This window comes from Lepidochelys kempii, chromosome 10 (assembly GCF_965140265.1).
Source record: "Lepidochelys kempii isolate rLepKem1 chromosome 10, rLepKem1.hap2, whole genome shotgun sequence".
In the NCBI taxonomy this organism is placed as follows: domain Eukaryota; kingdom Metazoa; phylum Chordata; order Testudines; family Cheloniidae; genus Lepidochelys; species Lepidochelys kempii.
In genome coordinates, this window is record NC_133265.1 from 20,151,258 (window position 1) to 20,175,876 (window position 24,619).

General features: G+C 37.8%; 1 protein-coding gene across 8 annotated transcripts in view; it reads left to right on the plus strand.

The window, feature by feature from the left end:
- Positions 1–21,221, plus strand: part of MARF1 (meiosis regulator and mRNA stability factor 1) — a 35,267-nt gene extending 14,046 nt beyond the window's left edge. For 5 of the 8 annotated variants that reach the window (XM_073362348.1, XM_073362346.1, XM_073362349.1 and 2 more), the window contains exons 8-26: positions 541–975; positions 1,452–1,864; positions 2,713–2,902; positions 3,586–3,764; positions 5,589–5,669; positions 6,032–6,268; positions 8,182–8,301; positions 8,759–8,934; positions 9,334–9,554; positions 10,775–10,917; positions 12,209–12,342; positions 12,991–13,193; positions 13,779–14,006; positions 14,478–14,708; positions 14,879–15,091; positions 15,936–15,996; positions 16,109–16,249; positions 17,600–17,770; positions 18,684–21,221. In XM_073362348.1, the coding sequence (XP_073218449.1) occupies positions 541–975; positions 1,452–1,864; positions 2,713–2,902; positions 3,586–3,764; positions 5,589–5,669; positions 6,032–6,268; positions 8,182–8,301; positions 8,759–8,934; positions 9,334–9,554; positions 10,775–10,917; positions 12,209–12,342; positions 12,991–13,193; positions 13,779–14,006; positions 14,478–14,708; positions 14,879–15,091; positions 15,936–15,996; positions 16,109–16,249; positions 17,600–17,770; positions 18,684–18,919 (3,813 nt within the window). In that variant the 3' untranslated portion in view covers positions 18,920–21,221. Of the gene's footprint in view, positions 1–540; positions 976–1,451; positions 1,865–2,712; positions 2,903–3,585; positions 3,765–5,588; positions 5,670–6,031; positions 6,269–8,181; positions 8,302–8,758; positions 8,935–9,333; positions 9,555–10,774; positions 10,918–12,208; positions 12,343–12,990; positions 13,194–13,778; positions 14,007–14,477; positions 14,709–14,878; positions 15,092–15,935; positions 15,997–16,108; positions 16,250–17,599; positions 17,771–18,683 lie in introns of those variants that run through there. The other 3 variants (XM_073362352.1, XM_073362353.1, XM_073362354.1) reach the window with 2 other exon arrangements.
- Positions 21,222–24,619: the final 3,398 nt, after the last annotated feature.

Sequence of the window (24,619 nt, forward strand, 5' to 3'; positions counted from 1 at the left end):
CCCACCCACCTGGTAGCCAGTACTCCTCCAGCCCTGATATCTGTGCCCTGGTACACTACTTTGTTCTGCAGCACCCAAACCCTTCCACTGTTTCTTTCCATGATGCAAATTCATAATCCTATGCGTTCAGAAATGCCTCTATGTTGTGATGGGTCATGAGACTTTTCACCGATTTTTGGGTTGCAAACACAAAGGATGAGAACCACTGTTCCAGGGCAGTGATTGACTATTCGTACTGTACTAATCAACCAGTATGAGTCTTAATAGCTGCTGCTTCTCCTATCCTTCAATTATATGGGAGTTGAAGGCTTGAGACTTCTTGAACCTGGATCTCCCAACTGAGTTAAATCTTGAATAACTAATCCTTTCTCTTTGGTTGTATTACTTCCATGATTGAATTTTGGAACAGTAGAAAATAACCTAAAAAGTAGTATCTGATATTTTAGATCTTGGTTTATTAAATATTTCAGTTCTTACATGACAAAGTCCTTACATGACCTGCTAAACCAAATAAAATCTGTTTTGTTTTTTTCCCAACAGTCATGCCATACACTGTTATATGTTTACAACCTGCCAACAAACAGAGACAGCAAAAGTGTCAGCAACAGACTCAGGCGTTTATCAGATAACTGTGGAGGGAAGGTGATGAGCATTTCTGGCAGCAGTGCAATTCTCCGCTTTTCAAACCAAGAAAGTGCTGAACGTGCTCATAAGCGAATGGAAAATGAAGATGTGTTTGGCAACAGGATTATTGTGTCTTTTACCCCCAAAAACAAGGAACTCAATGAAACAAAAAATTCAAACTCTGTTGGAGCAGAAAAGGTGAAGTCTCCAAAAAAAGTGAACAAGAACCCAAAACTGTGCCTCCTCAGCAAAGATTCAAATGATCAGTCTTCCAATGCCAAAACCACTGTGGGAAAGGGATTGCAGACACATGGATCTGCTACAAAACCCACAAATGTTAAAACATTACAGGTACCACCATTCTTCTCTGTCCTGCTGTGTTCTGCTCATGTTTCCAGATTTGCCCCATTCCCCTCCTTTTATCTTTACCTCCCTGTGCTAGCATGACTTTAATCAGTGGAGGAAGACGGATGGTGCTTTCTCAAAAGGAGTATAGAGTTTCACTTTCTGCCTTCTCACATCCATATCCAGGTCTGAGCGCTAACAACTTTTACTAACCAGGGATCCAAGTCTGGTTCTTGTCCTCTATACGTGTCCTCTATAAGTGTGCACAGAACTTAATAATACAAATTGCAGTGAAAATCTGTACCTCAATATACTGTTCTTCCTAGCTTATTTCTAAAAAACATAATGCACCTGGCTGCTTCCAGGAAGTCATGCCTTGAGTTTAATTTTACTTTACATTTAATAAAGATGGAAGATTTATGAAGAAAAGGAGTAGTAACTTTTTAGTGGCTGATCTACCTTTGTGTTTTACTCATTTTAAGGAGCTGTGCCGCCTTGAATCAAAGACCATCATAAAAATTGAAAACCAGCAAGACCAGTTAAGAGAGCAAACTCTTTCTCCACAAAACTCTAATGCAGCAAATCTTGTGTGCTTGGCAACCAAAAACACAGGAATAGGAGAATTGACCTATAAATGCAGTCAGAAGTATGTTAAGGAAAAAATTATGTTTTTAAAGTTAATTCATGTAGTAAAATTGAGCTACTGGATGATGATTATTTTTTTTTTTAACAGAAAAGACACGCCCGCTTCTAGAAGCATTACCAACTCTCCTATAGAGAAAACAGATAAAGATGCAGTCGTATTCCAGGTCAGCTACCCATCTGCTTTCAGTAAACTGACAGCATCAAGACAGCTCAGTCCTCTGCTCATGTCTCAGAGCTGTTGGTCATCCCGGTAAGTATCCGTATGATGTAGCATCATCTCCTATCTGGGAGATGGAGTCTGGGGTTGGTGTTAGGCTATTTCCAATGTATAAGTAAACAGTTTCATATATCTGTATGTGGACTTGAGTACAACAGATATTTCTGTTTAACATTTACATGTTGTGGCATTGCTCAGCCTTAGATAAGGATGCTAATCTGGTAATACTGTGGTAGCAGCTAACAGGACTGAATTTAAAAACAAGACTGGAGAGAGACTACCTTTTTAATTAAACTTATTTTGCGTCAGCTGTTCCCTTTAATCCTTATCTCCTTGGGGTGTGTGTGTGTGTGTGTGTGGCAGAGTTCACAGTATTTCAGAAGCATTCAATTTCTTAAACATTTGGGGCCTAAACTTGCAAAAGTATTTAGGTGCCTCGTGGGATTTTCAGCATCCTCCCAGACACGTAAATATCTTTGAAACTCTGGTCCTTTGCTACTGATAGATTGTTTGAACAAGTGTGACTCACTCAACACACAGTAGAAAATACATTTTATGGACAAAAATTTGTATCCACCCCCAAACTTTATGCTGTCCATGTTGATCAGTCTTGAGACAGATTTTAGAGTTTTTCCAGGATTGTCTTTGAGATTCTAATCCTTTTTCCCTGTTTCCAGCAAGTTTTCAGTGTCTGTGTTTAGCCATGTAAACTAAATGCATATGTACCAAAACAAAAATGCATTGAGATTTGCAAATTTATTTACTTAACCCATGCTTAGAATTTTTTTATTTGCATTTTTAACATACATATATCAACAGAGAAACAATTGTATAATTATCATATTTATTGAATAATACTAAAATGTCTTTGTTTTAATTAGGAGTATGTCTCCAAACCTCTCAAACAGATCATCTCCACTTGCCTTTAATATGGTAAATCACACCAGTGGTACAGATTGTCCCGATCCCTTTGCAAATGGTGCAGATATTCAGATCAGCAATATAGACTACAGATTGTCCAGAAAGGACCTGCAGCAAATTCTGCAAGAAATCTTCTCTAGATATGGCAAGGTAAAGGATAAAATCCCTTTGAGTTCTGTTTTCCCTTTCCACAAGCCTGTGTGCCCTACTTTTGAGGTACAGAATACAGCTATCGAATGATACCTTAAAATATTGGCACTCAGAACTTGGTATTTCCTGTTACCATGCCATAATATATCTTACCTTAACTGTTTCTTTTGTGTATAGTTTTATAGGTCTGCGTACTAAAGGCTTTGTATGTAAAACTCTAAATGGAGCTCATGCTTTTGCTTCATTGGGAGAATAGAATTTTGAAAATGTACATCCAGGGTCACTGAAAGAGTTAAATTAATGCTTTGAGCTATCCCATGTGTTTAGATAGCTCAAAGCATTAATTTAAATAAATAAATAAAAAAACCCTGAAAACTTCGGTTCCTCATGTCCGCTTCAAAATTTTAAAATATACAATCTAAATATTGAGGTGAAATTTTGAATCACTATAAAAATGACTCGAAATAAAAGGTAGATGTTACTTCACTGTCAATTCTAGAAAATAAAACTTCAGGGAGAGGCCATATCTATGACTTCCACTTAATAACATCTTTAAAAGAAGCTATGGTAGTTACATAAAATAATTTGACACTTCTCGAGTCTACTTTTCTGTATCTAAAGATGACAATTGACTCAGGTTAATCTTTTGTGATGAATTTGTATGTTCATTTTTTTTCTTTCAGGTAAAGAGTGTGGAGCTCAGTCCTCATACGGATTATCAGTTGAAAGCTATAGTTCAGATGGAAAATCTACAAGAAGCAATCAGTGCTGTCAACAACCTTCACAGATACAAAATTGGCAGCAAAAGGATCCAGGTCTCCCTAGCTACAGGAGCTGCTAATAAATCTCTGTCTCAGCTTAGGTAAAAAGCAGCCTAGACAATTGTTAGATTGTCTACTGGCTAAAGATTGTTCCTGTAGCTGTCAAACTAAAAATACTAAGTGAAAGAAAACTGGAAATAATATAAGCAAAACATAGCTTGTGCCAGCTGATTACAGTTCATTAGCAGATGTAACATTTAGATAAGATGAAAAAAGTCTGTCTTACTGTATTATGTGGGTCAACACTACCTAAATTTAAGCAGTCTAGAAACTCCAAATGAAGTCTGAAGGTACCAGATCTTCATGTAGAAGCATCCTTCTCCTGGGATCACTTCCTTAGCTGCACCTTTATCACCCAAGTCACAGAGAAAAGTTAATTATGTTCGCTTCTTAAAGTAAATGGTATTCAGAAACTTTCGGATATGCTTACTCAGTTAGTGTAGGCAATTGATGTTAAATCTCACAAATCCTTTTCAGTCATTTAACTTTTTTGACTATCAGTAAACCTAGGTTTTATACTTGTATACAACTCAGATTTACTGCAAAGCATAATGACAGATTTCAGAGTTGCAGCCGTGTTAGTCTGTATTCGCAAAAGAAAAGGAGTACTTGTGGCACCTTAGAGACTAACAAATTTATTTGAGCATAAGCTTTCGTGAAGGGAGCTGTAGCTCACAAAAGCTTATGCTCAAATAAATTTGTTAGTCTCTGAGGTGCCACAAGTACTCCTTTTCTTTGCAAAGAATAAAGATGCCAAAAACTCTTTTTTTCAAGGAAAAGTTGTATGAGGAGAGTCCTCTCTTCCACCGCATTTAATAGTGTGACTAAGTTCACATGTCTAAGAAACAAACACCTGAATATGGTTTTGTTGTGGGTTTTTTGTGTCTTTGTTCTTTTTAAGATACAGCCCTTCATTTTATTTATGGAAGATTATAGACCTAGAAGGTTGAGAGGATTCTAATAGAAGAGGAAGTATACTTCTTCAGTCTTGCTTCATATACTTTTTATGCTGAAAGAAATCATTGGAAGGGAAAATATTTATTTTGTCACACACACAAAGCTTTGGTTTAAGGGAAAATGGTGCTCATTATTCCTTGAAATTTTTGGAGAGAGGGTTGATTTTTCTAGCAAACTAGTTTTTGTTATCACATATAGTTGACCATTTTATTAATTCTCATTATTGTATTGTCCTATCCTTAGTTTCTTCCTGGCCAAGCCATCTCTTAATATGGTCAAGATTTAATCCAAATTGATAACTTTTAATGATGTAGACTTAGTATTACTTTTGCATAAATATCTGGTGCGTACCTTACATGCAAGATTTTTGATAACTCCTTTAGAAAAGTCTCCTAGATGATGGAACTAGAGGGCAGGAGTCTAATACTTGTAGTTATATCCTTCTCTGAAGTGCGTTGACCTCCATGGCGTTGCCTGGTTATAACAGAATTTGTACCACAATCTCCTTATGCCTAATATCCAAAAGTATTATTCACAGATGTAATTTAAGTGCATCCTAATTCCTGCCTCTAAGTTGTGTTCCATCATTTTCAGCTATCAAGAATGCTAGTGGGTTCTGCTCATTTAAATACTTTTTCTTGATTTGAGATCATAGTAGACTGAAGAGTCCTAGTGTTCAATATTCATTTTTACATGTGAGGGGTTTAAACTAAAGGCATCCTCTCACTTATACCATTTTAATACGATTGACTTAATTAGAATTAAGTGATGTAATTTAGCAATGAAAGAATTCCTTATGTCTTTAAGTGAAGAAACTGAATATTTGAATGCTACTAGAGGTTACATAGATAATTTAAATATCAATAAATATCTTAAACTTTTCTAATACTTCAAAATTATATTTGCAGCTCAGAAACAATGTCCATTCTTCAGGATGCTCCTGCTTGTTGTCTGCCTATATTCAAGTTCACAGAAATATATGAAAAAAAGTAGGTTCTAAATTGCACTTGTTTTAAATTACTCTTTTCAGAAATTCACAATTTCTGTCTTGTACAGTAAATAACTTTTTGTTCCTGTATCAGCCTCTGCATACACAGTCTATTGCACAAATATTTTTAACTGGGCCCCCATAACTAGTTTTTTAAAATCTCTTTAGTTTGGCTTCTTCCAAGATGGAAACTTGTGATTTAAATTAGTCTATTGGTTAATTTTGAGTAGCTTGTAATCTACTTGTGAATTATTTCTTACACTGTGGTTCATTATTGCATTCTGTAATTGAACATTTGTTCTAGTTTTGTATGTTGAATGTTTATTTTTATGAATAAAGTACACTTAAATCTTTTCATTTTAGATTTGGACACAAGTTAATAGCATCAGACCTGTATAAATTAACGGATACTGTGGCAATCCGTGACCAAGGAAATGGACGTTTGGTGTGTCTCTTACCGAGCAGCCAAGCCCGGCAGAGTCCTTTAGGATCATCACAGTCTCACGATGGCTCATCAGCAAATTGCAGTCCTATAATATTTGAAGAACTGGAATATCATGAGCCCATTTGTAAGCAGCATTGTCTGAATAAAGACTTTAGGTAGGCTGCGTATGAAATAGTTTTGGGGGGTTTTTTTTAACAGAAAAAAGATGGTTTATCAAATTGATTTGTCCTTATACTAAAGTTGTACCTTTTTTAAAAAAAAAGTGAACCATCTTTTGAGGTGTATATCTTATAGCAGTTTTAATCACTGTTGCATATTAAAAGATGAAGTGTCTGATCCTAAGGCCTGATCAGCAAAAGAGCAGAGATGGTACAACATCCATCTTCAAATCAAAGTTAGTATCATGGTTTAGTGGTATCATCTGTTTGAGGATGTGATGTTTATGCATTGCAGCCTAATTACTGAGGATAAAATATGCTTGTTATGTTGAGACTGAAATGCACACCTCAATCCCATTGTTGGTTAGAGGGGAATTTTTTTTTATAGCAATTAAGAAGAATTGCTTAATTTTTCACTGTGACTATAATTGTGAAGTCTTTGATAATTCCACTTACTTTACTCTCCAAATATCTTTAGTCAGTTGACAGCCCATTGTGACCTGAAAACTTCACTGTTATCTCAAAGTTAAACTTTGAGCAAATTTCAGTGACAAATTGTGCAATTTATAGGATTAGTTGTCAACAACCAAAGTTAGTAACAGAGCACTTGCTGGTAGTGTGCAGATAGCTGACTGGTTACATGGTGTTGGCTCTCCTAGTTGTATCCAGCTGCTAAGTCACAGTACAACAGCTTCAGTAAAAGTACATGAAATGTCTTCCTAATGACTCCTGGGTGAATTCTGTGCCAAAAAATGTTTAAAAGCTACATACAGTATTTTGAAATTGGCAAAATTCTGCATATTTTATTTGTCAAAATAACAATATATAATCACATCAGTTTCATTTATTTTGGTAATGTATTTCAAAATACCTGTCAACAAGTGTGTCTAACAATACAGACAACAAAAAATGGAAATTTTTTTTGACAAATAGATTCCTGACTAGGCAAATTAATACATAACTGAGTAATAATTCATTTAAACTACAATACAGAAATGTATTTCCTGCACCCCTCAGAAGCAGTGCTTGGGGAGTCAGGGGTAATAGAAGAGCTGAGAGAGAGGGAAGTAATTGCTGGGAAGAAGCCTGGGAGCGAACCTGGAGGGTTGTTGGGTGTGGGTGGGAGAAGTATGGAACAGGGTGGGGTTTTTTTGTTTGTTTGTTTGGATTTTTTTGGGGGGGGGGGGAATTGTTAGGGAGTTCGGGAGCCTCTCCCAGGCAGACCCTAGCTAACCCCTTGCCTCTCCCATTCAATCAGGCACATCTACCCGGTCTCCATTTGTCCCTGCACCCTCACTCCCATTGAGCCCCCGCCCTAGTCTGTCTCTCCCCACCCGCTAGCCCTTCTGAACCCCAGTCTGTGAGACTCCCCAGCAATCCCATGTTCCCTGCTGTGTCTGTTCTCTCACTCCCCCCCATCCTGTGCCTCCTCACCTGGCCCCGGGGGCAAGGAGCTGAGAGGAATGCAGCCTCTTCTCCCCCCATCAGCTGCTCACTATGCAGGTGAGCCAGCTGCCCTCTGTTCTGGTATCACAGCAGCCTTTGGTGGGTGAAAGGCGTAACTAAAGCACCTCACTAGCAGAATATATTTTCTGCATAGTTTAAAAAAAAAAATCTGCAGTGGACATGAATTCTGCACATACGCAGTGGAGCAAAATCCCCCCCAGGAGTATCTAATGTTACTTCTTCATTTAAGCAATTGCTGTAGTTGACCTATAAATATTATGTGAATGGGAAGGGAGGTAGTCCATGAAACTAACATAGTTTATACTGTAAAAAGTATGAAATCCCCCATGCTCTAGCTTTTTCTCAACCTTCTCTCCAACTAGCACCAGTTTTGTACCTATATACGCTTTTCTTCAATTTGGGTATGATGTAAACATAGTTAAGTACTTCTCTCATCATTACAGTGAACATGAATTTGATCCAGACTCCTACAAAATTCCTTTTGTGATTTTGTCTTTGAAGACATTTGCACCACAAGTGCATAGTTTGCTGCAGACCCATGAGGGCACTGTGCCTTTACTAAGGTAAACAAGCTTAACTGTGTTTCTTTCAATGTACGAATAGATATGGTAAGGATTTTGTCTCCTCTTTTTTTTAATTAAACTTTTATGAACATGCTGAAGTGCTGTTTCTCTCAGGTAACTGAGTTTTGGATACTTCAGCTTCGTTTATCAAAAATTCTGGGAGCAGTTGAACAAAGACTACTTTATTGTGGATTAAAAGAATGTTTCCAATAAGGTGTTTTGTTTTTGGGTATTTTTGTTTGTTATTTTTTTAAAGGCATACAAAATCTAATCTGTGTCTTGCTTTTGAAATATTCACAGAACAATTTTGTTAATAGGATGTCTAAAAAGTTCTTTGTGTAAGAAGTGTATCCTTTATATTATTTGTGTTTGTGGATGGGGTTATTGGTTATGGTATGTTGTTCATACTATTTTAGTAATTATAATTTTTTTGTTCTTACCTCTTGTTTTTTTAAAGCTTTCCTGATTGTTATATGTCAGAGTTCAGTGATCTAGAAATGGTGCAGGAAGGCCAGGGAGGTGTTCCCTTGGAGCATCTCATCACCTGTGTTCCTGGAGTTAATATTGCCACTGCCCAAAACAGCATTAAAGTTGTTAAGTGGATACACAACAAACCACCCCCCCCAACTACAGGTAGATATCACTTTTTATCTGCAACTGGGTAGCCAGCAGTAAAGGGCAGACTCTGTTTCACTGTGATTTTTAATAGTGGTTAAATTATTTAGCACTAATACCCTTTTTATTCAGTCTCTATAACTTTTTTTTTAAGTCTGTTTTTTAAAGTATGTCTGAAAGAAAAGTTCTGTTGAATAAAAAGGTGCTCATATTAGTTGCATACAGTAAATTGATCCCTTATCAAAGGTTTTAACAGAAAATTTGAGTATTTAAGTTGAGTTTTCAGTGTATATTAACATTTCTAAAATTTATTTAGATATTCCCCTATTTGTGGAGGAATAGTATTAATAAACTCTTAGTAACATGATGTCTGTCTGAAATGAACACCTCATTCTAAAAAAAGTTTTCTCCTTCTAGATCCTTGGCTTTTACGTTCGAAGAGCCCCATAGGTAACCCACAGCTTATTCAGTTCAGTAGAGAAGTGATAGATCTGCTTAAAAGCCAACCATCTTGTATCATACCTGTCAGTAAATTCATCCCAACATATCATCATCACTTTGCAAAGCAGTGTCGTGTGTCTGACTATGGGTATTCCAAGTTAATGGAGTTACTGGAAGCAGTGCCGCATGTATTACAAGTGAGTTCAATGTCACGTTCTTTCTTTTGTTTACACATATAGTCACAGCTTGAATCAGCTGAGTTCATGAGTGTATTTGTTCAACAACCTTGTGAATTGCTACAAAGGAGATGGCTGTACCTAGGATTCAATTGTTTACCAGTTCATTTATTTTTGAGATTATATCCATGACAGCTATTATTGTGTTTTCAGATCTTATAAATATATGTAAAGTTCTCTTAGATCTAACTGTCACAGATTCCAAGGCCACAAGGGACCATTATGATCATCTAGTCTGACCTCTTGTATAACAGAAGCCATAGAACTTCCCCAAAATAATTCCTAGAATCTATTTTTAGAAAAATAACCAACCTTGATTTAAAATTTGCCTCTGATGGAGAACTTTGGTAAATTGTTCCAAAGGTTAATTACCCTCACGTTTAAAAACTTAGCCTTATTTCCAGTCTGAATGTATATAGTTCCAACTTCTAGCCATTGCATCATGTTATACCTTTGTCAGCTAGATTGAAGAGCATATTATCAAATATTTGTTGTTCATGTAGGTACTTGTAAACTGTGATCAAGTCACTGCTAAACCTTCTTTTTACTAAGCTAAATATATAGTGGTAGACTCAAGGAGCTCAAACTTGAGGCTATTTAGTTAATCTTGAAGTCTCCTTTTTGTCTTCATGCTTGTGGTGGTTTCTTCAGCCGCCTTGGTTAGCTGGCTATTTGGATAATACTCTGACCTGCATTTAGACAGAGTAGAGCGTCAGTATTACTAGTTGGCACTGTCTGAAACTGAGTAGTCCTGATTTTTATGAAGTAATACTGCCTTTGAGTGATCACAGAATCCTATGCAGTCTTTTGAAAACGTGTAGCTTTTTAGTGCAGTGTGTTTGTTAACGTTAGCTGGTCTTAGAGGAAGTATAGTGTTGTGGATTTTACAACAACCTCTGCTAAATCACCCGTACAGCAGGTATGACAGTTCTCTTGGAGGAGGAAGTGTTCGTTGTGCTTTCCTAATGATCCATGATTTGTTATGGAAGAAGTATATGGAAAGAGAGCCTTTCATAGTCATGCACTTGATATTTCTTACCACAGTCTGTTCTTCTTTTTACCAAAATAGCTCATCACATTATTTACTGTGGGGGGTGGCAGGAGGTCACAAGTGATCAGTGCTGAGAAATCACTGCTTGGCTTTTATGCTGATAATAGATTTATTGTTGTTTATGTTCTAGATTCTTGGTATGGGCTCTAAACGCTTGTTAACCCTAACATACAGGGCCCAAGTAAAACGTTTCACTCAAGACTTATTGAAACTTCTCAAATCCCAGGCCAGTAAACAAGTTATTGTGAGGGAATTCTTACAGGCTTATCACTGGTAAGTTGTTTTTGTTTTTGCCAAATATCGAGACATCTGCTGTCCACATTTGCACCTGCTTTTCTCTAAAAGTGTAGTGTAAGAGGGGTTGGCACTCAGAATCCTAATACAGACACATGATACTACATTGTTGCCTTTTCATTGTGATGTTAGATTATCAGAAGGTGGAATTTATCAGATTTTAGAAACGATTGAAAATAGTCCATTATTACTATAGGAACTTTCTGGAGTGCAGTGCAGCATTACTTTAGCATTTAATTTTTCAATTGTCTTAAAATTCTGCTACTTCAAATTGGGGTACTGTATCTTGTTAACTTATTCCTTAAGGCATGCGCTTAAATCATTACATTTATTCGTCAGTGCGTGGCATACTTGTAATGCAAACTAGCTTAAGAAAGTATGCCCTATTTTGTGGGGGGGGTTCTTTTTGTGGAAAAGGAGAATGTCTTCTTTCAACCCGGGGGCGGGGGGGAGAGAGAGGGAGGAGGAGGGGAAAAAAAGAGAAGGGGGGAATTGCCCTGAGCATTTTTCAAACCAGTCTAATTTAGTAGCTCTAGCAAGGGTATCTGATTGATTGGGGGAGTAATAATGGGCAAAAATCCAAGAAGGAATTAGTGCTGTTTTCACATTGCCAGTAACATTCCATCTCTCTGATATTCTTAGATTAGCAAAATCTTTTTAAAATCAATCTCAGCACATTACTTTCCCTAGTGTGAAGTCAGGAGGTAGCAGCTGGCACATGCCTTCCGGAGACTGTAGCACATTAAGTTTTATATATGGTAATTGCTGCCTCTTTGCAGTATAAGAAAATATGCCATGTTTGCTTGTTTTAGTTTGTCTTGTGGAAGGTTTGTTTGTTTGTTTGTTTGTTTTAACTCCAAAGCTACTGTATAAAGTTCTGAATTAGTGAAGTAACATTCTTTAAATTCTCATTTTTATCATGTAAGTCAGTCTGAGGCACCCAGTAGTTGGTATACATAACTTCACTCTTTATTCCACATACATCTGAAGCACCAGTGTGTATAACTCTTAGTTCTGAAGTCAATAGGAATATTTGATTTTGTGTACTTGATTTACAAATGTCTCCTGGGTTTATGGGTTCTTAAGTGCTTATGTCACTGGCAGTGTGAAAATGCCTTTAAGTTTCATTGAGATGTGGGTTCTGTCTTGATAACTAATATATTTATATTTTTTTGTTTGTGCAAACTGCTAACTTTCACATTTAATTGTCCTGTGTAAAATACATCAGCGCTCTGAAATTGCTTTACAATTTTCTTCTTAAACTGTTCAGGTGTTTCTCTAAAGATTGGGATGTTACTGAATATGGAGTGTGTGAGTTGGCAGATATAATATCAGAAATTCCAGATACAACAATCTGTTTGTGTCAGCAAGACAATGAAATGATAATTTGTATCCCCAAAAGAGGTATGGCCATATCATCATTTTGATCTGTAAAAATTTTAGTTTATTAATTTATAAAAATCACATTCTGCCTTCACTATTGCCAGTATATTTTGTGTTCTCACATAACTTCAAATTAGCTAATCGGATAAAGCAAATCCAAATGTAGAATTAAGATGTCCCTCTCCTTTGACGATTTTCTTCTGTACTTGTTGCCAAATTATGCCATTATATTATCATAATCCCATGACTAAGAGGTAGTTATGTATAATCCTAGCCATTTAAAAAGCAAAATTTCTGTAATGGAATAAATTGAATGTTAGTGTTCTATTTTGTATTCATTTTGCTAAGTAATATTGGGTGTAAGTTTAAACTTTGTGCAGGATGGCTAGAGGGGAAGAAATTGTTGGAGTATGAGATAAGAAACTTGCTTAGTAAATACTGTACAGTGATTGCCACATGATTGATTTTACAAAGTAAATATGTAAGCATGGCAGAGACTTTCTGCTGTATTGGCAAGTTCTTCCAACAAAAAAATAAGTTTTTGTGGCTGATAAAAAGATAAAAATATGCTAATGTTGATGCCCTGCATTTTCTTTATATTCCCTTTCTTGCCTTGTAAACTAACTATTCTGTGGCTGTTCACTTCCTTTTAATGTCTTTCACTTTTAGAACGTACCCAGGAAGAAATTGAAAGAACAAAGCAATTCTCTAAGGAGGTAGTTGACTTGCTGCGTCATCAACCCCATTTCCGAATGCCCTTTAATAAATTTATTCCTTCTTACCACCACCACTTTGGCCGTCAGTGCAAACTTGCTTATTATGGATTTACCAAACTACTTGAACTTTTTGAAGCCATACCAGATGTCTTGCAAGTAAGTTGTAGAAATTCTAAGGTATATTTAAGCATTTTTCAGCTCTCACCTGAATAGACTGTATTCTTACTATCATAAAGAGCTATTTCCAGGTAGTTAACTTCAGTAGGAGTTGTGAATTGTGTATCTGCCTGCAATTCTAACCTTTCATGATTATACTTGGTTAGTTAGTTATATTTACTATTTTTCATAGACCATATAATTTTTTTGTTTGTTTAAAGGACACTATCAGGTTAAAGACTTAAAAAAACCACCTTTGTTAATAACCTTGAATTATTGAAACTGAATTTTAAAAATCTAGTTTACAACAAACTTTATTTACTTTTCTATTTGACTTAGTTTAGACAATAAAAGCAGACTAAATTCAATAGCTTAAGTGCGACTTACGTGATTTTCGCTCTTGAGGAATGTTTGTTAACTCTGCTTGCTTTCATGTAGATGTCTTGTGTAAAGTGGCTGAATCGTTAGTAAAATAGTTATATAAATATCCTTTACTGAATGCTAGTTGCAAACTGGGTTTTCCAGTCAGCTTAGGTAAGTAACTTCATTAACAAAGTGTAACTTCATTTTTTCCCCCCCCTTAAGGTATTAGAATGTGGAGAGGAAAAAATTCTGACGCTGACAGAGGTGGAACGGGTCAAAGCTCTAGCAGCCCAGTTAGTTAAACTGCTGCGATCTCAGAAAGACAACTGCCTTATGATGACTGATTTACTTACAGAATATAGTAAAACATTTGGTTACACATTGCGCCTTCATGACTACGATGTCAGCTCAGTTCTAGCTTTAATGCAAAAACTTTGCCACGTTGTGAAGGTAAACTGTTTTTAGTGTGGACTTAATTTAAAAAAAAAAAAAAGCTTAGATTTCGTGTGTTTGTAGAACCAAAGACATTACATTCCTTGTCTAAACTGTTTTAAAATATCAAGATTGCACGTTTAATTTATATTTTTACCTATTTCATTGCAATGGGAATCATTGGGTTTTTTCCTCTCTTTGAAATTCCTTTGTGTTTTGCCCAGAGAATTGGTGCTTTGACTTTGTCTGACTGAAAGAAAATAAATAGACCTGTAAACTGCTTTGTCCTATGGGGCACCAGAGACTATAAAACTGCTGCAGCAGAATTATTTCTAAGGTCAAAATATTTCCATGTAGAAAGCTTTTTTCTTTTACAGTTTAGATTATCTACTGGAAAATGTTCGTTAGGCCTTTTTGGGTACAAACAATACCCATTTTATAGAACCCAGACTCATTTTTCTTCTGTTTTTTAACATCAAAATTCTTTAGGCTGCTGACACAGAATCTGGTAAACAGATTCAGCTGATAAACAGAAAGTCTCTACGTACTCTGACTGCACAACTGCTGGTATTGATGATGTCTTGGGATGAAACCACCTTTCTTTCTGTTGACGAGCTTAAAAGGCATTATGAAACTATCCACAGTGCTCCCCTTAATCCATGTGAATATGGATTTGTGACCTTATCTGAACTCCTGAAGAGTCTGCCTTACTTGGTTGAGGTATGGAAGCTAGTAGGAAAGCTGATTTGGTTTTTAGAACCATACTTAATTCACTTTATTTGGCTTTAGTTGTGATACAATATGTGGTACTTCCTTGTACTTTCAAAGGATATTACTGTGACTAACAGAAGCATACATTTGTATGGTGACATTTCTTTGCTTTTGTGCAGGTTTTTACCAATGATGTGGCAGAAGAGTATGTGAAACTCACAAATCTGTATTTGTTTGCAAAGAATGTGAGATCCTTGCTTCACACCTACCACTACCAGCAGATCTTCCTTCATGAGTTCCCAACAGCATATAGCAAATATACAGGAGAAGTGTTGCAGCCCAAAATATATGGATATAATAGTCTAGAAGAGCTCCTGGGAGCAATTCCACAGGTCTGAAGAATGTTGTTATTGCATCATAAACTTAAGTTAATTTAAGATTCCTGAATATTTTCAGTAACAGTTTCTTAGAGCATTTAATTTAAATACATCATGCAACTGAAATTCTGCTTCATACTCTGTGTGATCTGCTGCTATAGTTACAAGGAAATTCATACTAGACATGTTACATATTTTAACAATCTCAATTTTGCTGAACTGGACTTGTCAACTGAGTGAATATGACTCTCTGTGTATTCATTGTTTGAATCGAATGCACATGTAAATAAAAATGCAGCAAAAAACCCCCACTCCTTTATGGAGCAGAAATGTTGCTAGCATCCACCAAGTGAGAATTGACTGTTCCTATAGTTGCTAAAGAGAAACAATGTAGTGCAGTTGCTGAGTTGCATATTTATTGCGCTAGGTTTACCTCCTAATATCCCAATAGCCATGTAACTTTGAACCCTTACTACTAATCTAAAAGCTATGGGAATGCCACATATTTGAATTCTAGTGTGGCATCTCAGATGTCAGCCTATTATCTTTGGTTATAAGCTTTTCAAGTAAACTAATCTTTTTGGAGAGCAATTAACAATAACAGCTCTCCAATCTGTTCTGAAAATATGGGGCTGAAAAATGCATGAGCATCAGACATCCGGTTATGCTGTTTAGCTTCTCTTTTTACTTATCAAGACAAGACTTTTAATTGAGCAATCTAATGTGAATAGTCTGGTGGGTTAGCTTGCATTCCTTTAGAAATGTTGTCATAGTGTGTGAGAAGTGGGGAGTAGTATGGGTTAGGTGTTGAGATTAGTGTGTGCGCTCTGGTTAGGTTGTACTTTTGTCTTATAAATAGGTGGTCTGGATCAAAGGACATGGGCATAAGAGAATTGTAGTACTAAAGAATGATATGAAAAGTAAGTAAGCCAATTGAACTTCATAAACCAACTATCACACTGAAGTTTACAAGTATCTTTTTAGAGGTGATCAGAGACCAATGAACTTGCTTTTTTTTTTTTTTTTTTGAAGCTCGTTTTAGCTCACCCAGTTTTTCCCCTGCTGATCATGTGGATGATCATGGAAATCAACTTGCTGACAATAATGGACACATTATGGAGATTCTAGGATCCACTGCGTCAATGGAATTAAAACTAGGAACACCTAGTGATGGTAATGCAAACTTAATGTGTATAATAAAGTGGTTCAGTCTGCGGAGAAATACACTGAAAGCAAAGCAGGATGGGGAAAGAGCTGTGTGACTTAGTTATTTGAAGTAAGCTTCTATGATGTATGGAGTTTAAAGCTATCAGACTTCTTTCACGAAGGTCTTAGACGTACATTCCTCTTTGTGAGGAGGAGCCTGTTTCTGTGTGCTCCTCCTCACAAAGGTTTGATCTTCCAAGTTGCTGAAAATCTTTTTCAGATGAGTTCCCTTAATTCCCTTCATCTCAATGGAAGTTGAAGACAAGCTAAAGTGAGATTAAATGTAAATGACAGTGGCCCACTGGAGAATTCCACGAGCACAGGATTGTCTGTACCTTGACGTGCAGCTGTAGTACTGCCTTTTTTGCATATGATTTGCAGCCTTAGCTCTCCCTTGCTGCTGCTACATCTGCTAATAGCAGTATTAGTTTTGTTGGTGTAGTCTTTTTCCAGCTGCAGGTAGCCAGGAGCCTGTGCCTTGTTGCACAGACCTTGCCATGGTTACCAATTCCTTTGTCACCTCTATGCTAGATTACTGTAATAGAATGGCCCTTGAGACAGACGCTTTAGTTGATGTTGGAAGGAACACACTAAGACTATTTCTGTGAGGAGTAGGATAATATGCCCTGAACTCACTACCGATTCAGGGTATGTCTACACTACAGACAATGCTGGCATAGCTACATTGCCATAGCTATGCTGGTATATAACCCTGTAGTGTAGATACAGCCTACACTGATGGAAGGGGTTTATCCACCTCCCCAAGCTACAGTGGAAGCATTCTTCTGACAACATAGCTCTGCCTACACTGGGGGTTAGGTCAGCATCGCTGTGTTGGTCAGGGGTGTGGATTTTTCACACCTATGATATATTGACATAGCTACATCCAACTTTTACATGTAGACCAGGCCTCATTCAATATGCAATTAAATATGTTCTTTAAAATCTTATCTGGTTAGGGATCAGTTCTTTAAGAGAACATGTCCTCCTGCAATGGTTGATAGGAGCTTGGCATTTCTACATGGAAATAGTGTCTGAGTGTGGCAGCTGACTTTCTTGCTTAAAGTTCTCTTCCTCTGGAACTTACTCCCTTGCCTTTCTCTCAGGGTCCAAGCTTGGCAAACGTCAGGTCATGTTACAAGGGGGAGGGGTGTGTGTCAGACTTGGGTTGAACAAATTTCAGTGTGGGTTTAGTCTATAAATCCCCTTAGAGCATTTTGGCTGCAGACTTGGCATTTACCAACTATTAATATATTTACTATGGCATTTAGATATTTAAAATTGGTGATATTTTGAAAGATCATTTGATTTTTGCAGTTTCTAATCAAACTGAACAAGAACTCCTTTGCCTCACAAATACATCACCTGTTGACCTCTTGTGTGAACCAGTTCCTTCCTGCCTACCATCCCCACAACTGAGACCTGATCCAGTCATTCTTGAATCTGCAGACCTCATTCAGTTTGAGGAACGCACTCCACCTCTCTCTGGTAAGAGTTAATAGCCATAGGCACGTACCTGGAAGCCAGGTAAATGTTTACAGTGGCATGTAGAGTACAGACACTGCGTGCACAGCTAGAATAAGTATAAATAGCAGTGTAGGTGGTAAGAGACAGGTTAGGCAAGTAGAGTACCCTGTGTGCCTGAATCCCCAGGTTATATATTCTACATGGCTCTCTCCCACATCTACACTGCTGCTTTTAGCAGTGTGGTGTCCCATTGCCTCCCCACTGCCAGAGCCTTTCCCTGCTGGAGCCTTTCACTGTTACACATAGCTACGCACACAGTGCCTGTACTCTACACCACACCCGAAGTGTAGGCGTAGCCTACATGGTACTGATCAGACTTTACTGATAACTTTTTTTTCAAATTTGAAAACATCAAACAAACGGCTAATCATGATCCACTGACTTTTTGTGGATTTGCTTCCAATAAATTGCACTTTATATGGAGGTGTTCCATCTGAAGCTCTCAGTGCTTTACAAACAATATTCAACAGTGCTCTTGTGAGGGTAAATGCAGTATTTACAGGAATCACTTCCTCCTCCATTAAAATGTAGTCATCATTACAATGGCACATGGCAGTAGTTTAGCAACCTGCAGCAGCCCTTTAACAGTAATTTTACAGTACTTCACATGAAGTATTTGAGACGCTTTTTGTGGTTTGTGAAGTAGACCCATTTTGCAGATAGATAAACCGAGACAAATATTTAGTGTTAAAACCAAATGTCAAATTAACAGCAGAGATGAGAACTGAACCAGAGTGCTGTGGTTCTTAAATCTGCTAGTCACACTTCCGCACAGAGAGAACTCTTATCAAATGATTTTCCTGCATAGCCATAAAAGAATCTGGTTTTGAAAGTAAAATATTTGTATATAATTTAGCTGTTACATTTATTTTAGAGATGATGATTCTAACAGAAGAAGAAAAAAACAGAATTGTTACCACAGTAGCAAAAGGAAACTTGAGCTGTGGCCCTGTGGTATCTAGTGCCACAGAGAATTCTTCAGTGCCTCCCTATCAATCTTCTGAAACTCAACTAAGCAAGGAAGCAATGGACAGCCCAGCCAAAAAGCAACACAAAAACAAAGTGAAATTGGCAGCAAACTTTTCACTTGCACCTGTAACCAAGCTTTAAATTTTCTTCTGGTGTGAAAGACAAATACTGTTGGACTCTGCACAAAAATATAGCTATTTGGTAGCCCTTATGTATTTTAATGAGACGGCCTAGAAGTCACTTAATTTGTATTTAGATGTATTCGGTGAAGTTTTTGTTCTTTTTACACTGAACACAGCTGTCAGCAGGGAAAAGTATTTTTGTTATTTTGAAAAAACTTCCAGTATTCATTAAATTATTCTTAACAAGTCGTCCGCCCCCCCCCGCCCCCCCCCGATAAACCAATGGTGTTCAGTTACAGCAAAATTTAAACTCAGCTAAAGTGGAATGGATTTTATTTTCTTTAAGCCTCATCAGTGGTGTAATCCTACATGTAGCATAATATATTCTATAGGCTGTTGCTTACTGATTGTTTCAGACAGTATTAATAAAATGCATGATCTGTCTTTAAGAGCCTGTTGAGGAATTTTAACCATTACTGGATTGGAATGACAAAGTGTGGTGGGTTTTTGATTGTACTAAGGGAAAGCTTGTGTTAAGTGCAACTTCTGGTGATTTGTAATTGCATTGTAATTCCTTTCATGTAAGATGTCTGTAGAAGATTATGTGGATTTATTGCAAAATTTGTTTTAAACGTTTTGTGAAACTTTCAGTTCCGTTGAGGAGCTTTGTAGGAAGTTGAGGATGTTTTAAGCTTCCCTTTTATGTTTAGTTCCAGTTTGACGTGGATTGGGTTAAGGAAAAAAGATTGTCTTGGTGTCATGAGTTTAAAGTAAAATGAAGACACTCTATTGTGTCTGGAAATGAGGTTACTAGGAAGATTCCAATATTTCTAAAATATGCATTTAATGCATAAATTATGGATCATAGAGCAGGTGATGTAAAGTGCTATAAGATGGAAGGTATTGATGCTATTTCCACTTGTAAGGAAAGTTCTAGCTGTATGTGGAAATGCCAAGGTTATTCTGCTTAACCTTGTTTTCTATTTTTTAAGCATGTTTGGTAAATGGGAAGCTTACTCTTCGTCACATTGTCTTTTAACTGTGTCTGTTTTTATTCTAATATTTACTTCTAGTGTTGGAAGCTATTTTCAGTTTTTTGTGGTATTTTGTGTTGGCTTTTGGAAAGGCCAGCCTTTGGAAGGAAGGTAAACCAGTGGGAATGACCTTATTTCTAGTTGGCTGAAATGTCCTGTGAGTGAGGCCTTATACCCATTTTGGGTAAACTTGGTATTTACAATGGGTTGTATTTGCCAGGCAGACTAAATTTCCTGTAAAACTGAAAGAATGTATACCTAAGGTTTTCCACTGGTTGAATGGTTTCTTTTTTAGATGGATTATATTTTGTAATGTACAAGAGTGATGGAAAGTGGGCTCAGATTTCATAGCCAGCAATTGAAAATGCCACGAAATAATGGCTATAGACAGAATTTTACAAGTCAGATTTTGTTAAAAAATCTTTTAAATATAGCCAAGTATTACCAATACTAAACTCTATAGCCATTATGAATACAGGGAAACACTTGGAAGTTTTTCTGAGCATTGTGGCACAGTGTTTGAGTCCTTATTAAACCTCTACAGACATAGTGTTATAGAAAGCAAAAACAGAATGTAAATTTTTTTAGAATGCTTTTAATAATTTCATGAGTTAAATGTAATAACATCTGCTATAACCTTACATAGATTTTGTAAGGTTAACAGTGATCGTTTAGATCTTTGTTTCAGTAGTATGTGCAAAAAAATAGTAAAAGTATATTTTCATGAGATGCAATTACAAGTCATCCAAAGTGCTAAGTAAACCAAATGATGCTATAGAGGAAAAATTGAGGTACAACTCTGTACTATGTTTATGCGAATGTGGTGGTTATACCATTTATGGAGGTCAGCATATATATATATATGTATGTGTTTTTGTTTTGTTTTTTTTGATTCATGTGTAATTCTGATTAAATTGCTGTTTGAAAGTAATAGAAGAAATTTTGGGGAAGTTGTGTTCATAGAGTAACAAAATAGCCAATTGAATTACAATATATTTTTTTATCCAAAGGGTTAATTGAATGATGTGACTTACTGATTCAAAACAATTAAGACCTTGAAATTCTTTAATTTACAAATTAATTGTACTAATTTAGATTCATGTCTGTTTAAAAAAAAAAGTGTCACCCTCAACTTACATGCACTATATCTTCTCAAGGTGGGAGGAGGAAGAAAAATGTTTTTCATAGCTGTCTATTTTGTTAGACACTTTCTTTTGTGACTCAAGTGCTGTTTTGTGTGTTGGGACCAAACGGTTGTGTCAATAAAATTTTCAAGCAAGCATATAATTCTTGCCTTATTTACCTAAGAACAGACAAATATCTTAGAATTCTTGCTTATTACTTTTTCCCCCACTCACACCAAGTTCAGTCATCCCGGCAAAGTAAAGCAGTAAAACATTTGTTTTGTAAAAACCCAGATTAAAACCAACAACAAACCTTCCCATGGAATTCTTTAAAATTCCAATTATATCCAATTTAGATATAAATATATTCCCTTTGAAGTTTTTGAAGAGCTGGATGAACATACCAGAAGTCCTGAAATTTTACTAGTCTGGATTTTTAAAAACATATGTTTCTTTTAATGAAACCTCCTCAAGTGTTTATATGCTATTGGCACAAAGGCTGCTTCATATGCATAATAGGTCCTGAATGAATAAGCACTACTTTCATTAATAAAGTGAGCAATTTTAGTTGCAGCTATTTAATTCAAGATTAATAGAGAACTTGTTTACCTGGGTACTGTATACAAGATGAATATCATAAATTATTGCTCTTAAATGGGGGAGAAATGAAGGGGGATAGAAGCAAGAGGATTCTCTAAAAGTGCTGTTGTAGTTTAATGAAAACTGCAACCTCTGTTCCATAACTACAATCACATCTCCTCTTTTTTTAGGGTTGCCAACCCTCCCAGTTTTGCCAGGAGTCTCCTGGAATCAGGCTCTATCTCCTGGAGGCTACTGAAGCCAAACCGGGAGATTTTAGGCTGCTAAAAGTCTGGCGGGGCTAAGGCAGGCTCCCTACCTGCCCTGGCTCCACGCAGCTCCCAGAAGTGGCTGGCACATCCCTGCTGCCCGGGAGTGGGGGAGGCAGGGGGCTCCGCACGCTGTGCCCCTGTCCGGAGCACCAACTCCGCAGCTCCCATTGGCCAGAAACTGCAGTCAGTGGGAGCGGCGGAAGCAGTGCCTGCAGGCAGGGGCAGTGTGCGGAGCCCCCTTCCCTCCTCCTTCAGGAGCCAGACATGCTGGCCACTTCCAGGAGCAGTGTGGGGCCAGGGTAGACAGGGAGCCTGCCTTAGCCCTGCGGCGCCACTGATCGGGAGCCGACCAAGGTAAGCGCCGCCCAGCCAGAGCCCGCACCACTCACACCCTCCCACACCACAACCCTTTGAGCCCCTTCCAGAGCCCTCACCGCCTCCTGTACTCTGCCTCCCAGCCCTGAGCCCCTTCCTACATCCAAACTCCCTCCCAGAACCCACCACACGATCCATTGTCTGCAGCCAAGCTCTAAGATACAACCGCATTTGCTCCAACCCCTCAGATAGACAAACATCTACACGATCTCTATCAAGCATTCTTACAACTACAATACCCACCTGCTGAAGTGAAGAAACAGATTGACAGAGCCAGAAGAGTACCCAGAAGTTACCTACTACAGGACAGGCCCAACAAAGACAATAACAGAACGCCACTAGGCAACACCTTCAGCCCCCAACTAAAACCTCTCCAGGATCATCAAGGATCTACAACCTCTCCTGAAGGATGATCTCCCCCCACTCTCACAGATCTTGGGAGACAGGCCAGTCCTTGCTTACAGACAGCCCCCCAACCTGAAGCAAATACTCACCAGCAACCACACAACAAAAACACTAAGCCAGGAACCTATCCTTTCAACAAAGCCCATTGCCAACTCTGCCCACATATCTATTCAGGGGACACCATCATAGGACCTAATCACATCAGTCACACTATCAGAGGCTCGTTCACCTGCACATCTACCAATGTGATATGTGCCAGTAATGCCCCTCTGCCATGTACATTGGCCAAACCAGACAGTCTCTACGTAAAAGAATAAATGGACACAAATCAGAGGTCAAGAATGATAACATTCAAAAACCAGTTGGAGAACACTTCAATCTCCCTGGTCACTCGATTACAGACCTAAAAGTGGCAATACTACAGCAAAAAAACCTTCAGAAACAGACTCCAACGAGATACTGCTGAATTGGAATTAATTTGCAAACTGGACACCATTAAATTAGGTTTGAATAAAGACTGGGAGTGGAGGGTCATTACACAAAGTAAAACTATTTCACCATGCTTATTTTTCCCCCTACTGTTACTCACACCTTGTCAACCATTGGAAATGGGCCATCCTGATTATCACTACAAAGGGGTTTTTTTCTCCTGCTGATAATAGTCACCTTAACTGATCACTCTTGTTAGAGTGGGTATGGCAACACCCATTTTTTCATGTTCTCTGTGTGTGTGTGTGTGTTTATATATATAAAATCTTCCTACTGTATTTTCCACTGCATGCATCCGATGAAGTGGGTTTTAGCCCACGAAAGCTTATGCTCAAATAAATTTGTAAGGTGCCACAAGTACTCCTCCTTTTTACAGCTTAACATGTAACTTAACTTCAGCAGACAAGTGTTTGATTTTTTGGTTTTACATTATCTTGTTTTAACCACTTCCCTTGTTTCATTTTCCCCTTGTCACCCTCTTATTTCTTGCTAAATAAGTCTTTTCATAGAATCTCTATTTGTATACATCAGTACGCTATAAATTTAATAATTAAGAAGCGAGCCATTGGAAGTGTTTGAGAAATATAAATTGCAAGGTTTGCCTGCTTTACATCTTACAAGAGTATAAGATGTAATATGGAGTAGTCTTTGGTTTCATTTAACTTTTTGTTCTGGTTTGACTATTTGTGGGGAAGGGTAAAAATGCAAAGAGGTATTGGGGAAGAATTTGGGAGTGAAAACTGGTTTCTAAATGAAGAACACCAAAGCACAGGGGGATGAAAAATCACAAATTTACACTTGAAAGTAAGTATCTGGTGCTCAATATACAATACACAGCTGATCATGAAATTCCTCCCTCTGGAGGGGTTTAATGCTTTATTGCTTCTGTAGGCTGAGTGCATTGTGCACACCAAGGGCTCATTGCATTCCTCCATTTCCTCCCCTCACAAGATCCCGGTCTCACTCTCCCATGTCACTTTATTCAAGGGACCCTCCCCCCCCCCCCCCCGGGCAAATCCCTCCCATCCCTCATGCAAGGGTCTCTGTATTCCCTCTCCCAATCTTCATTTTCCGACCTGGGTACTTGCTTTTCCTTCCCTATCTCCCTTCCCCCAAACTATCCTTGCTTTCTTCATCACCCCACAGCCCCTCTACTCCTTGCTTCCCCTCATCACTAAGTCCATGTGCTCCCTGGGTTCCTGCTCCCCTTAGCATTAGCACCTTGCCTTTCCCCCAGGGCCATGCTTCTACCACCACTATTGCTACTAGGTTCTCTCCAGCTCCCTACCTTTTCTATCTCCACTGTCCCCTCAGCATGCTACTTTCTCCACCACTACTTTCCCATCCCTCTGGTTTCTGCTGTTCCTCATCTCCTCCCTCTCCACCCCCTACTCGTTTTGCCTTCTTCCCCTAAGTCACTGGTTCCTCCCTGTAAGTCCTT